We start from the raw sequence: 13,834 nt of genomic DNA, 5'->3' as shown, positions 1-13,834 counted from the left end.
GATTTTTGGAAATTTCAGTACGAAGTCGAGACGGGCAGTTAGTCGGTATATATACACTATTAGCATTAAGTCAGATGTTAATTAAAATAAAAATCTAATCAAACTGAAAATAATTATTTGTCAGTCAAACTTCATCATCCCTTTAAACTTTGCTGATTTTTTATCTCCTCAAAAGGAAATAAGCTCCAGGCGAAGGCCTGAGTTTAGTCAGACACTAACAGACAGTTACTTATTTTTTATTACTTTTAAAAATCAATATATAAATGTTTTAATATTCTTTGCATTTAATAATATTAAAAAGATTCGTTGCTGTATTGATTTATTAATATTACTCAACAACGGCCTCATCTCCTATCGAGACGGCCTGGAGCTCATTCCACCATACCGCTCGAATCCATGTTACAGAATACACGTATTATGTCAGAACTTTATCCGACACGTCATGTAAGTTCTCTAACGATGTTCTCCTTTAACGCCGACCACGAGATGGATAATAAATGGAAAAATCTCGGTTTAACAATGTCATCATTCAGTATGAAATTGAGAACATATTTATATTAAAAATAAATCAAAATTCGAACGTCTTGTCAATTTTTTTATTATTATTATTATTTCTTATGATAAGATTGAATTATGCTGTAATAAAATTTATATATATTATTGTAAAGAGAACACGTTGTTTGTTTTCATTTAAAGTAACTCGAAATGGCCAGTTTTCACTCTGCAGTTTATAGATAGCCGAAAATTATTTAAATTTAGTGGTTCGTAAAAATTTAAAATTAAAATATGAAATAGTCCAACGTAACATGAAAAACGGAAACATAATTATGTTGAATCAATACTTTTTGCTCAACTCGGTTGAAATTTTGAACAGGCGGTTCAAATTGCAAGTAAAATTAACTCATACAAACGCAGTGTAAAACCAGATGTATATTTTAAATGGCCACTGATTACCGTAATTTTCTGGAAATACAATTAGAGTTATGTATGTCAAAAGAAAAAAACGATAGGAAAATCAAAATCATAATATAACCACCTTCTGAGGTCTGACGTTGTGGCGTAGGCGTGGATCGTTGACTCTGCACAGGCGAAGATATATTTGGCTTACCTCGCATGACCTCGAACGAATGAAAAAGAGATCTAAACATAATACCTATTATAATACAATTACGACCGCGCATAATCTGTTCGCTTTTAAACTCCAAGAATACGTATTGTACGTACCCAGACGATTTTTCTACTGTATTCCTAATTTGTACGAACAATATAATTTTATAAGAAATATATGTATATCTCGCCTGACGGGTAAAAGGGTTACCTGACTAGAGGTCACCAGTGCTCATAGATTGGCACCGTGAAAAATTTTAATCATTACTTACTTAGCCAATGCACCACCAACCTTGGGACCAACTGAGATTTTATATCCCTTGGGCCTGTAGTTACACTGATCCACTCACCGTTCAAACCGTAACACACAATTTAAATATCGAATTAAATTAACCGTAAAATTTAATTCATTTTTGTATATATATAATTACTGTGACTTATTTCTTAAAGTTTGAAATATGTTTAAGACATTTCCACATACAGTTTAAAAAAAAAATACATATCCCTTAATTTTCCGAGGTTCAGCTACTTTGTTTGCGTTTGCTAAAGCGCCTGGAGTAATACTTTCCGGCTGGACATAATTTGCTATATTCGTAAAATATACAATATGAAATCAATATAGTTTGCATGGGGGTAGCGATTTGACAGTGCATGGAATGTTTTTAAATTCGTACAATACCAATTATCATGAAATAACCAATTTCCTCATCTACCTTTACGGATTATTTAACCAAAAATTATTAAATCAAATAATAATAATAATTATCACTTTGGGTGGTTAAAATGAAATTTGAATTGAATCCAAACAGAATAGTATTAATTCCTTAATATAGTATTAATATAGTATTAATTCCTTTGAACATCATGAAGCGAAACAAGCTGAGTATTATACGGTGAAAGAGGCTAGTGGACCGAGATAAACGGAACGCGAGGTATATCGCCTGTCAGATTCAGCTCCTTGCAGTCGTAGCCCTGTGCTCAGATGATTTTAGCCTGATTGCCTTCTATTTACTTTATATATTTATCAATATTATTGTGGAGCTGGAGTTTGTTCATTGTTTGAACTCTTATAGCAGGAACTATCAAACCGATTTAAAGAAGGCACTATGAATTAGCCCATTTATTCGAGACGTTGAATTGATTTATTTATTTAAAAGAAAAAAAACACATTTCGAATAAATAAGAAGCAGCTCAATAAAACTAACGTAACTACAGGTACAAATTATATCAAATTTTAGTTACCAAGGTTGGTGGCGCATTGGCGATGTATGGTGGTGTGGGCGTCAAGTGGGCTATTTGTACGACGGCCTCGCTATATCAGAAAAAATATATATTAACTATGTTTCGTATGTACGTACGTATTTCATTCGCACTATACAGATTGACCTTAAAGTATTTTTTTAAGTATATTATAATTATTTATTGTTTTTATTTGTGGACTTAGTCCACTTATCGGTAAAGGAATAATATATCGTTTTTCATATAAAAACATACTATATAGCTTACTCAGTAAAATGTTATGTTCGTATCGTATAATATATAGCTTACTCACATACTATATAGCACACTAAAATATTATGTCCGTATCGTATCAAAGGTGGCCAAGCATGTGGATATTGTGGAATCACTATTTTCACTATATGAAATGTTATATGGCCTTATAAACAACGAAATAAAACCGCAATGAATATTCAGCTTTATTTTTAGCTACCAACTTCAATTAACGCGATTCTAGAAACCACAGTTCCATGTATATACTAGTACATTTGTACGCGTGTTTTCACGTCTGAACCTCCAATATAACTTTTAATTCCCCTTTTCCAAGCCAATGAAGGATACGATAATACCAGCATTACTGCAAAAACAACTGCATCAAGACATATAAGTAAACCTTAAATATTGGACAACATCACATACATTACTCTGATCCCAATGTAAGTAGCTAAAGCACTTGTGTTATGGAAATCAGAAGTAACGACGGTACCACAAACACCCAGACCCAAGGCAACATAGAAAAGTAATGAATTTTTTCTACATCGACTCGGCCGGGAATCGAACCCGGGACCTCGGAGTGGCGTACCCATGAAAACCGGTGTACACACTACTCGACCACGGAGGTCGTCAATATATTGGTTATCATAGAACCGATAATAAAATATCTATTTAAACATTTACAAAGAAATCAACAATCATTATTCAGTTACGTCAATATGTATAACGACAAAAACACATTAAAAAATGAAGCATATTAATCAATACAAGCGTGTATTAAATTTCGTGGAATTAGTATTTGTCGATTTCCAGACACGAGAATACATACATTTAATTATATTGAATTGCCATAAACTGTAAATATAAATTAAAATTGTGGAGAACTATTACTGTGTAAAAGAGTTACTATTAAGTTTCTTAACGGTTCTTCTCATCTTATCTCATTCCGGTGAAATTCTGTCACGTGTGTATCCATTCCAATCTCGATTGGAGCAGCGTAGGTGAAATTAACTTTACACCAACTCCTCAAAGGGACAGGAGGCTTTAGCCCAGGAGACCATTACAAGCTGTTACTTTACTTTATTCTTTTAACACATTAGTAATTAAATATTCTCCCGTTATAATCCCCCTATATTGAGTTGAGAAGTGAGTTGAAGAATAATAATAATAATATAATAATAATAAAACTTTGTTGAAAAAACACAATGCTTACATAATAGATTAACATATGACACTATTAACCGTCTTAAACTTAACTTAAACTATTACAATGTTTTCCATTGGTTGAGCTGCATTATGGTTTTAGCAATTTAAAAATTTTGATTATCTTTGGACCCCACACTAGGAGACCTGTATCGTGGGACCCGAACACTTGATTTCACAGGTTGCTAATCATCGGACCAAGACTTAAATATTCACCAATCTGTATATAATCTATATAGCAGTAAATAATCTATATAGCATTTGTGTTTGGTGAATATCGAAGGTGATAAAAATAAAAAATATATAAAATTAGATCAAGAAAAACGAATACATTCTATTATATTTACTTAATATTTCCAGATCAATTAAACTAAAAGTGATCCTAATAAAACATTTAATTCGTATACAATATGTATATGTTTATTTATTGAGGAATCGTAGATATAGAATGTTAATTTTATTTGTCTGAACAAATAAAAACAATGTAGCAAATAAGTACTTCAAAATATAAAAGAGCATTCTAAATAACTAGTCCACGCTTCTGGTGACCCAAGTGGTTGCAAATGCTACTGGACTATCTTTTAGACGGCGGGTTATTTCCTACAATTTGTATATCATGACTGTTAAGTTTCATTCAAAAATATATATTTTTTTTTCAATAAATAAACAAGCATTTAAATAAACAAACAAAAATAGTGGATTTCAAACAATTGAAACAATTCACTTTACAAGTTGATGACATCACAAATCAATGAATAAATACATAATTAATGATTACGTATTTAAAATCTATTTTCAACGCAGGTGGTGTTTTTCAAGAACGGACAACGTATCATGCAGTACGTACAGGGTCGAGATCCGCCCTTCGAGCTGTACAACTTCACAGGGGCTGATATAAGTGTAAGTAAATATATATCTATACAAATAAATTAATACATCTTCCAAACAGTGTAAATACTATCCAGATCATTCTAGAAATCCGAAATCCCGCTGGGATCAATAACCCTTCAAATGACACAACCACATAGAAATCGTAAACAGCAATAATGTATTTATTTAAATAAAATAAAATTACAAGCTTCTTTGTATTGATAGTTTGATTAATTAATCACATGTATACGTATTAAAAATTTTACTTTTATCTGTTAGAATAAATAATATCTCCCTTAAATGTCACACGAGGTAAAGGCTCTTCTTCTCTTAAGAAAAAGACTTGGATCCTATTTCAACGTGCTCATCTCATCATAATTAATATATGTGTCTTATTAAACATAAAATCCAATTGGGATCCATACATAATATAATAATAATATATAATCATATTCTTCTTAGTATGGAGTTGAAGGAAAAGTTTTTATAAACCAATTTGTTTTTAATATCAACCTATTTATACCTAACATGAAAAAGCCAGGTCTTAGGAGTATCACGTTATCCGTGACCCATAACCGTCACGGATCGAAAATTGCCTTTACCTAATACATTGTAAGCGCTTGTAGCTTTTATCACTCTTGACATAAAGGCTATATTCGAAAACAATTTGTAAGGGCTCGATCATATCGCGAAATAAGATATTTAAAGGAATTCAAATGATACGTTACACATCATTATTTTTAGTGAATATTTATAAGTAGTGAGCTCTGTGTTGTAAAAAATAGTGACTTTTATTAGAGACTTAACAGTTGTATTCATATAAATTTAAATTAAATAAATAATAAATACTTCTATGCTAATATTGTTAAAGTAACTCTGTCTGTTGCTCTTTCATTATATTTACACAGTAATTTAACATATGAAATAATGCAGGTATAAATAAAATGTCTATTATAATTAGTATATACATTCTAAGGCATTAAAAAACGTGTCATAAAATTAATATAAGGTTTAAAAATATAATTTCAATAGTAATCTATGAACTCGTAAATATCAGACAGAGGACATAGCGATGCTTTAATGCGAGTTGCTAAAGATAATGATCTTACATACGATTATAGTCGTCCATCGCAATTCTTAAAATCAAAATGTCACAAAATATATTCGAGGTGCGCTAACTGTACAAAAATACGACGGAATCTTCTATATATCAGCTCTATATGTTGTAGTATAAGCAATCGTTTAACATATAACGCTTTTTATTTTTATATAAACCTTCTCCGAAAAGCGCTGCATCTTTTTATATAAGTTTGAAATAAAATTACTACCTTTTTTTATTCAGTTAGACATCGCAAAATAAGATATCCTTTTACTATTAGAGATGTTATTTTTGTCTTATTATCTAAAGGTTTTGTGTGAACGCGTCTTAAGTTACCGCGATTTATGAAATGTCAAATCGTTTGCATCACCTTCAAAAGTCCCTTTCATAATTTATTATGAAGATATAACTATATATAACGTTTGGACCTAATTAATGTAGCTGATACAAAATGTCTATTACGGGTGATAGTAATTACCTTTTACATATACATAAGTATATTGATATATATACAGCAATGGTTTAACTGAATGCAGTTTTAATGATAAGTTTCTGTCATCATTTACCAAAGTGACAGAACTATAAAAATGAACTCTAAGAATGAAAAAAAAATATTACCGTACATATTACAATTTACAAATGAATAGAATTATCTTCTATATAAAATATATTCAAAGGTTATAAGTTAAGAATAAAACAGTGATGGTATTATACTTTCTTTAATTCTGTCCTTAATTTTATTAACTTTTTTATTAATTACATTACTCTTATAAACGCCTAAATACAGAGTTTATTTAGTATCAGAGCAATGCCCAGTGCATTACTCTGATACTAAATGATTTGCAAGACTTTTCCGACCTATCTAATGGTATATCTTTGAAAATGGTTTCAAAGGGAAATTTGTTTGTTTGGTTGAGGCTTACATGCACGAGATGGACGAGCCAAAATAGAGCTGAAAAACGGGTTTATTCTTATTTCCCCACTTAAACTTCTATCCTAATCAAATTTGAAACATCAACAAATCCCATAGACTATTAAATACATATTTATACTATATTTTATAGTTTTTCCAACGTTTGCAAATATATTCAGTTATCCAAGGAGTTTTGGAAACTTCTTAATTTTTTAATTACCTAATACTAACTTTTATAATTAGTATTAATAAAATTAGTGATAAAAAATCAAAATTCACAATTTTACAACGCTCATCAGTAAATAAATAAAAAAAAAATTCTAAATTATATATATCTATGGCATTTTAAAATTATAAATTATATTATAATAAAATATTATCTTTACTTGGTGGTAGGGCTTTATGCAAGCCCGTCTGGGTAGGTACCACCCACTCATCAGATATTCTACCGCCAAATAACAGTACTGTATTGTTGTGTTCCGGTTGGAAGGAAGGAAGTGAGCCAGTGTAATAACAGGCACAAGGGACATAACATCTTAGTTCCCAAGGTTGGTGGCGCATAGGTGATGTAAGGAATGGTTAATATATCTTACAGCGCCTTTGTCTATGGGCGGTGGTGACCAATTACCATCAGGTGGCCCATATGCTCGTATTAATATTTAAGTCTACATTGCTCGTCAAAACACTATTGAATCGAAGCTTTGAATCATTGGTCAGACGTATTGTTACCGGTCTCGAATTGTATTCTATGTAACCGTAGGAAACTCAATAGATACTTATTCTCTCTCATTACATTTCTCTTACCGTCTCTGTTTTAAATATACACATATGTAAGTTTGACTATATAAATATAAAATGATAAATATTTAATGCTATAACATAAGTCAATAAAATAAGATATAAATAAAATGCAATAACACATATATATATTAAAATATTTCATTGAAGACAGCATAAAAGATTCACATTTATTATATTTTATTACAAATTGTAAATAAAAATTATTTCGAGAAAAATGTGCGATCGAATAAAAAATCTTTTGTTAGTTCAGTCGATATGATTATTTTTGTCGCAATTTCAAAAATGAAAATTGAAACACTTCTCGGAAACAACATACAGATAGCGAATCAACTGAGATCGCTACAGCCACACTGATCTATGTTTTGTTCTTAATATGTTCACCTCGCGTCTATGTTGGCAGTATTATATATATAGAAGATTTTTAAAGTATTGTGTTGTCAGGTATCGGTAGGTAGTATATGTCTTCATGAACGATTTATTAAGGGACAAATACGCAGGAAGCCATTCTGTGCGTGAGATGTATGCAATGATTTTTCCATTACTCTCGAACTCCGATGAGATGACTATACGTTTTAATGATCACGTGCATTACCAAGACACGCAACTGGAAAATTAGTATTACTTAGTATAACACTTCGAAGCTAAGCTGTCACTAAGAATTCGACAGAAAAACTCATTCATTTGTTAATGGCATGACTCGGAATAAGACCCGTGGCCAAACAGGCTAGTCATTGACCGATCGAGTGTATTGTTATAATATAATAACGATTGCTAATTGATGGGGATAATGCGTTAAGGAATATAATTTAAAAAGATACCCAAACATCAAGCGTTATCCAAGGCCAAGAACACTTCTTCAAAAATATGTATAATACCTGAATTGAAAGTTTACGTTTTATTGTTACTTATAACAAAAATATAACAATAAAACTTATCTCTCTATCTCTGTCTGTCCGTTTAGCTTTTACTACAAGGTTAAACTACTGAACCGAATTTAATGAAATTTTGTATGAAGGAAGCTTGATCTACAAGAAAAGGCATAGGATACTGTTCTATTCCGAACATCTGATGATCAAACCTTCAAACGTGAGCAGAGCTTAGAGTGACAATTAGTATTAAATATAAAAGGTAAATAGAAGTACCCACGGAAGTTGTCTAATTTCCCCAAAAATGGGCAAAATTGCTGAGTTATATATTCATCCAGCTAAGATCTTAAATAATTTAAATGATACAATTTCAAAAGACGAAAGGACGAATTCGGTTGAGTGTAAAACAACTTAGCCGATTTACCGAATACAGCTACACTTCGCTTTGACCAAACTTGGAACATTAACAAAGAACTGTTATCTTATAACGAGTTTTCATTCATTCCGATACATTCAAGAATGTTCAAATTTATAAACGATTTTACAAAGTATTAACTTTGATTATTGATATTTGAAAAGTTACAAAACAAATTAACTATTATTATTATTAATAGAGCCGAGATGGCCCAGTGGTTAGAACGCGTGCATCTTAACCGATGATTTCGGGTTCAAACCCAGGCAGGCACCACTGAAATTTCATGTGCTTAATTTGTGTTTATAATTCATCTCGTGTTCGGCGGTGAAGGAAAACATCGTGAGGAAACCTGCATGTGTCTAATTTCAACGAAATTCAGCCACATGTGTATTCCGCCAACCCGCATTGGAGCAGCGTGGTGGAATATGCTCCAAACCTTCTCCTCAAAGGGAGAGGAGGCCTTTATCCCAGCAGTGGGACATTTACGGGCTGCTTATGCTTATTTATGCTAATAATAAAGTTTTAATTACTTAATACTTTTATTTATGTTTTATAATTATTGGAACCGCTATTTTTAACACACAAACACATTTTATTTTAATCGTCACTTTACAGAATTTACATTCAAATACATTTTCAACCAAAAATAACTAAAATCGGAAACATTAATGAATGAAAAAACGACCGCGCGCAATCTATTAATTATTATTAAGAGAAAAATATTGTTGCACAGATATGAATTAATATCTAAAGAACGAATGTTAAACAGTTGGAGAAATGCTGAATGTGTTACGAAATACGCTGAATACGGGAATACAAATAAGATGTTTCGAACTACAATGAAATTCCATTAGAATTGAGTGTGATATAACTAAAACACAATGCACAGACGTGTTTCACATGTATCTGCGTTCCAAGTTCAAAATAAATAATAATTACTTTTGCAATATCATACTTGACAATGTTCAAATAATTAAACGCATCAATTAATATTTTGTTGGAAAGATCGTTTCTAAATCCTGCTTTCTATAAATTAAAATTTTAAATTATAATAATAAATTTGTGTTTAGCAATAAAAGGTCTTTTATTTCAGTATTTAGGTTTAAATTAACACTCGCGTGTCAATGTCACGGACCAGAGCAAAGACAGAGTTGTTTAAAGGCCCGAAATTCAAATTGATTCTGTTTTCAGACAATATATACATAAGACTTATGCCTGTAAATGCAGCGCGCTTCGGAGATTTTAGAATATAAAACGTATTTTATACAATTGAGCACGGTGAATATTTTAGCGGAAATCGAATCAGATAAAATAATAGATTCTAAGATGCCAGATATAAGATAATTTTAATGTATTTTATTTTAAGATTTAATAAGTCAGTCCATAGATGATAGCGTATCTTGGGAAAGAAGGGATCACTTGATTTTTTCAATCTTGATCAATTTAACTATGACTTACTTTACAATAGTATTTTTATATGATATAGGAAGGCAATAGTAACACCTGGTAGATAGTGATCACCATCATTCAAAGACATTGGTGCTGTAAAAAATATTAACCATTGCTTACATCGCCAATGCACCGCCAACATTGGGAATTAAGACGTTATGTCTCCTGTGCCTGTATTTACACGGGCTCACGTGGTACCTACCCAGACGAGCTTTGTATAAAGCCAACTACCAAGTAAAAAGAACAAAAACATTCCTGTAAGTATCTTTGACGTAACGTCCAAATCGATGAGACTGTTCCTGTTTAAAGGAGTACTACTGAAGAATTGGAATAAAAGTGTATCTTAATGTTTGCAGCAGTGTCGCCTAAGTATTCGTAATTCTTAATTAACAATTCTTTTTTGTTCTAGTTAGTAAAAATGACTCCAACATCCCTAACGTTGGAGAGAATGGATTTTCCGGCGTCCGGTCCTTACGCGTGCGAAATCGCCTTGGAAATACCTCTATATTCAAAGGCGTCCAAAATACATGAAGTGAGCGTTATTGGTGAGTAAAACTTACTTTTATTTCGGGCTATTTGCCTCGGAAAGCTATATAAGGATCTCGAGTGATGTGTTATTTTCTGAGTTACTAAGCACCCATTTTATTTATATAGACCTCTTAACGTACGGTTGGTAAGGTACAATGAAACTCAAGTAGGCAAATACACAATAGTTTAATTTAAGATATACGATTCTATTTTATTTGTTAAGATATTAAATATTTTATAGACTAGTACGTTGTTTACTTAGATTTTCGCGATTATTACACATTGAAATAAAACTAGTTTTTAATAGATTTAATCGCGTATATTAATTATTTTAATAAAATAATAAAATAATTATCGGCGTGCTTACGAGATGTCTTAGTGCCCGTGAGACGACTAAGAGTAATGAACAAAAAATACAAATTAGATTATATCGTTTAAGTTTATTTTATTAAAACGTACATATTTTCACGTGGAGGAGCGCGCCTTAAGGCATTAACAATTACGTAAAACAAGTCTGGATGGTGAATGAAGAGAGCTATTAATCTTCACGTTACGATCATTAGAACTATAATTAAACATTAACCAACACGAGAAATGGTATGACGTGGACACGTATTAAACAAAAGGGGGTGAATCATCGGGGTAGATAGTTATTTATAAATCGGTATCTGTCAAATATCTTTCATATTTTAGTCATTTTTCATATGCGAAATTTAAATATAAGGCATAGTGTTGACATCGTATGTAAAGCCAGTGCATCTCATAATGCAAATATATTACAACGATTATTTTTAGTAGTGCAAACTTCTTCGTTTATTTAAGAGATTTTTACAAATATCGAAACTTACGACAGGATTTTTTTTTTATTTAATTTCATTGTAAACTGACAACGTCTGTTCGCACGATTTACATTTGATTTTTTTTATATACAGCCATAGCGCCGCTCTCTGCGTGGCCAGAAACTTTCATCATCCTCTAAAATTATTTTTTTTCTAAATCATAACAGTTTAATAAAATGCAATCAAGAATCCTCTTTATTTTTCGCACGTCTAAGGCTATTGAAAATCTATAACAAATTTTTTAGCAGCTATCGTCCCATAATCACTGAACAAAAACAACTTACGCTATTAATGTATATAAGATTAGCTTGTTTATTTATTTGACTCCATAGGTGCTGTTATTCATAATACTAACATATATATGTTGTCGCCATGATTTTTGAAGCAGGCAACATTAAAAAAAAAAGAAAACATTGGCGGGAAAGTTAAGCTCTCTTCTGGATACGCTGGAATGTTGTAATAACATTACTTTACATTACTGTATTGTTTTACATTAATTGCTTAACTTAACCAATAAAGAAAAACGTTATTAATTAATTTCGAAAAAAAAAATACATCTCATATAAATACACCGTACAAATAATTAGCAGCAATTAATTAACAAATAACTTTCTTTTGCATATATTTACATTTATAATAGAAAGTTGGACTTTCGAAGGAACTGATGATAAGTGGTCATTACCATACACATTGTATGAAGTACTAGTCATTCCTAACATCGCCAATGCGTCACCAATCTTGGGAATAAAGAACAAAGAAATTACGTCCCTGGTGCCTGAACTCTTTCCGGTCGTGTGCGATTTACCGTTACATCGGATTACGGGTTCGGAATAGAGAATGCACATGTGTTTACGTACATGTGTACTATATGTCCTACGTAGTTGCCAGTCGTCTTGATATATGATGTTGGTATCTTTGATATTAGCCGCCGTAGCAAAAATCGGTCAAACGGACATGATAAATACGTAAATAGACAAATGTAGCATCATGTTAATTTTAGTTTTAGTTTTAAAATTCTGTTACGTATTCGTTAGCTAAAAGACTCATGTCACACTGACATAATTTCGGTTTTGATGCAAGGAATCCCAAACGGAGTCTTTTTTTTTTTTTTAAATATTGGACAACATCACATACATTACTCTGATTCCAATGTAAGTAGCTAAAGCACTTGTGTTATGGAAAATCAGAAGTAACGACGGTACCACCAACCCCCAGACCCAAGACAACATAGAAAATTAATGAACTTTCTCTACATCGACTCGGCCGGGAATCGAACCCGGGACCTCAGAGTGGCGTACCCATGAAAACCGGCATACACACTACTCGACCACGGAGGTCGTAAAATTTGTTATAACATAAATTCCTTTGTTAAAATCTCATTGTCTGTATAATGTTTATGTCAAGATTACAATTTCTCTACACCCGTGCTATTCTCTGAGAACTCACTCCGTATCTCATTTATAAAATGTTGTTAACTGACTTGGTGACTGTAGAATAAGGGGGTTCTCAATTCGGTTGTAATTTCTTTATCATGTTTATTACCTTAGGACTCCGTCATTTATGACCCGTTTTGTCAAAATATTATTTGGTTAGGACGTTATATTTCCTGTTTAGTCCTAGTTATATTACAATACAAAATAAAAACACGTGTCTCTCTTTTTTTTTAATGTCTTTTTTATGGACTTGATTATTTTAAAGTATTTTTAAAATTTGAATAACTTTATATAGCAAGGCACATGATCATTAATATTTAATTTTCAATTAAAACTTGAATATTATCACAACAAACGTACTAGTTAACAGGTGAGCGCATTTGATGCATACTAAGATATCACGTGCCTAGGAAGGCGTCAGGTGCAAGAAGCGACCCCGATTTATAGAAATGAAACGGTGTCATAATTCGTAGCAAATATACATACAGAAATATTAGATAAAGTTCATGAAGTTGTGAATATTTCGGTGTATTATTTGTTCATGATCATATCATTAGGATTAAAGTTCAGATCAATTGTATAATACTATTGTAACTACTAGTATAACTGTATACTAATAATAATAATACAAGAGTAAACAATGCAAATATCCAGCAATTTTCCCGTTCCTAATCGCTGCGTTTTAGAATAAAGACTTCATAAATAATTTCGGTCTTTTTTTTATTTTTAATTTATTTGCCATATATATTATTACAAATCCATTTTAACCGTTCTGTCAAAATTGTAGTTTATTCCTTGCAATTTGAGGATACTAATAATA

At 31.4% G+C, this 13,834-nt stretch overlaps 1 protein-coding gene across 1 annotated transcript in view; it reads left to right on the top strand.

The window, feature by feature from the left end:
- LOC125066436 overlaps positions 1–13,834 on the top strand; it is a 125,097-nt gene that overhangs the window by 85,511 nt on the left and 25,752 nt on the right. Inside the window, exons 4-5 of the mRNA XM_047674506.1 lie at positions 4,606–4,701; positions 10,624–10,759. Of these exons, the coding sequence (XP_047530462.1) occupies positions 4,606–4,701; positions 10,624–10,759 (232 nt within the window). The remainder of the gene's footprint in view (positions 1–4,605; positions 4,702–10,623; positions 10,760–13,834) is intronic.

Source organism: Vanessa atalanta, chromosome 9, assembly GCF_905147765.1.
Source record: "Vanessa atalanta chromosome 9, ilVanAtal1.2, whole genome shotgun sequence".
In the NCBI taxonomy this organism is placed as follows: Eukaryota; Metazoa; Arthropoda; class Insecta; order Lepidoptera; family Nymphalidae; genus Vanessa; species Vanessa atalanta.
Note: the sequence above shows the minus strand (reverse complement) of the source record. Positions and strands in the feature narration are given on the sequence as shown.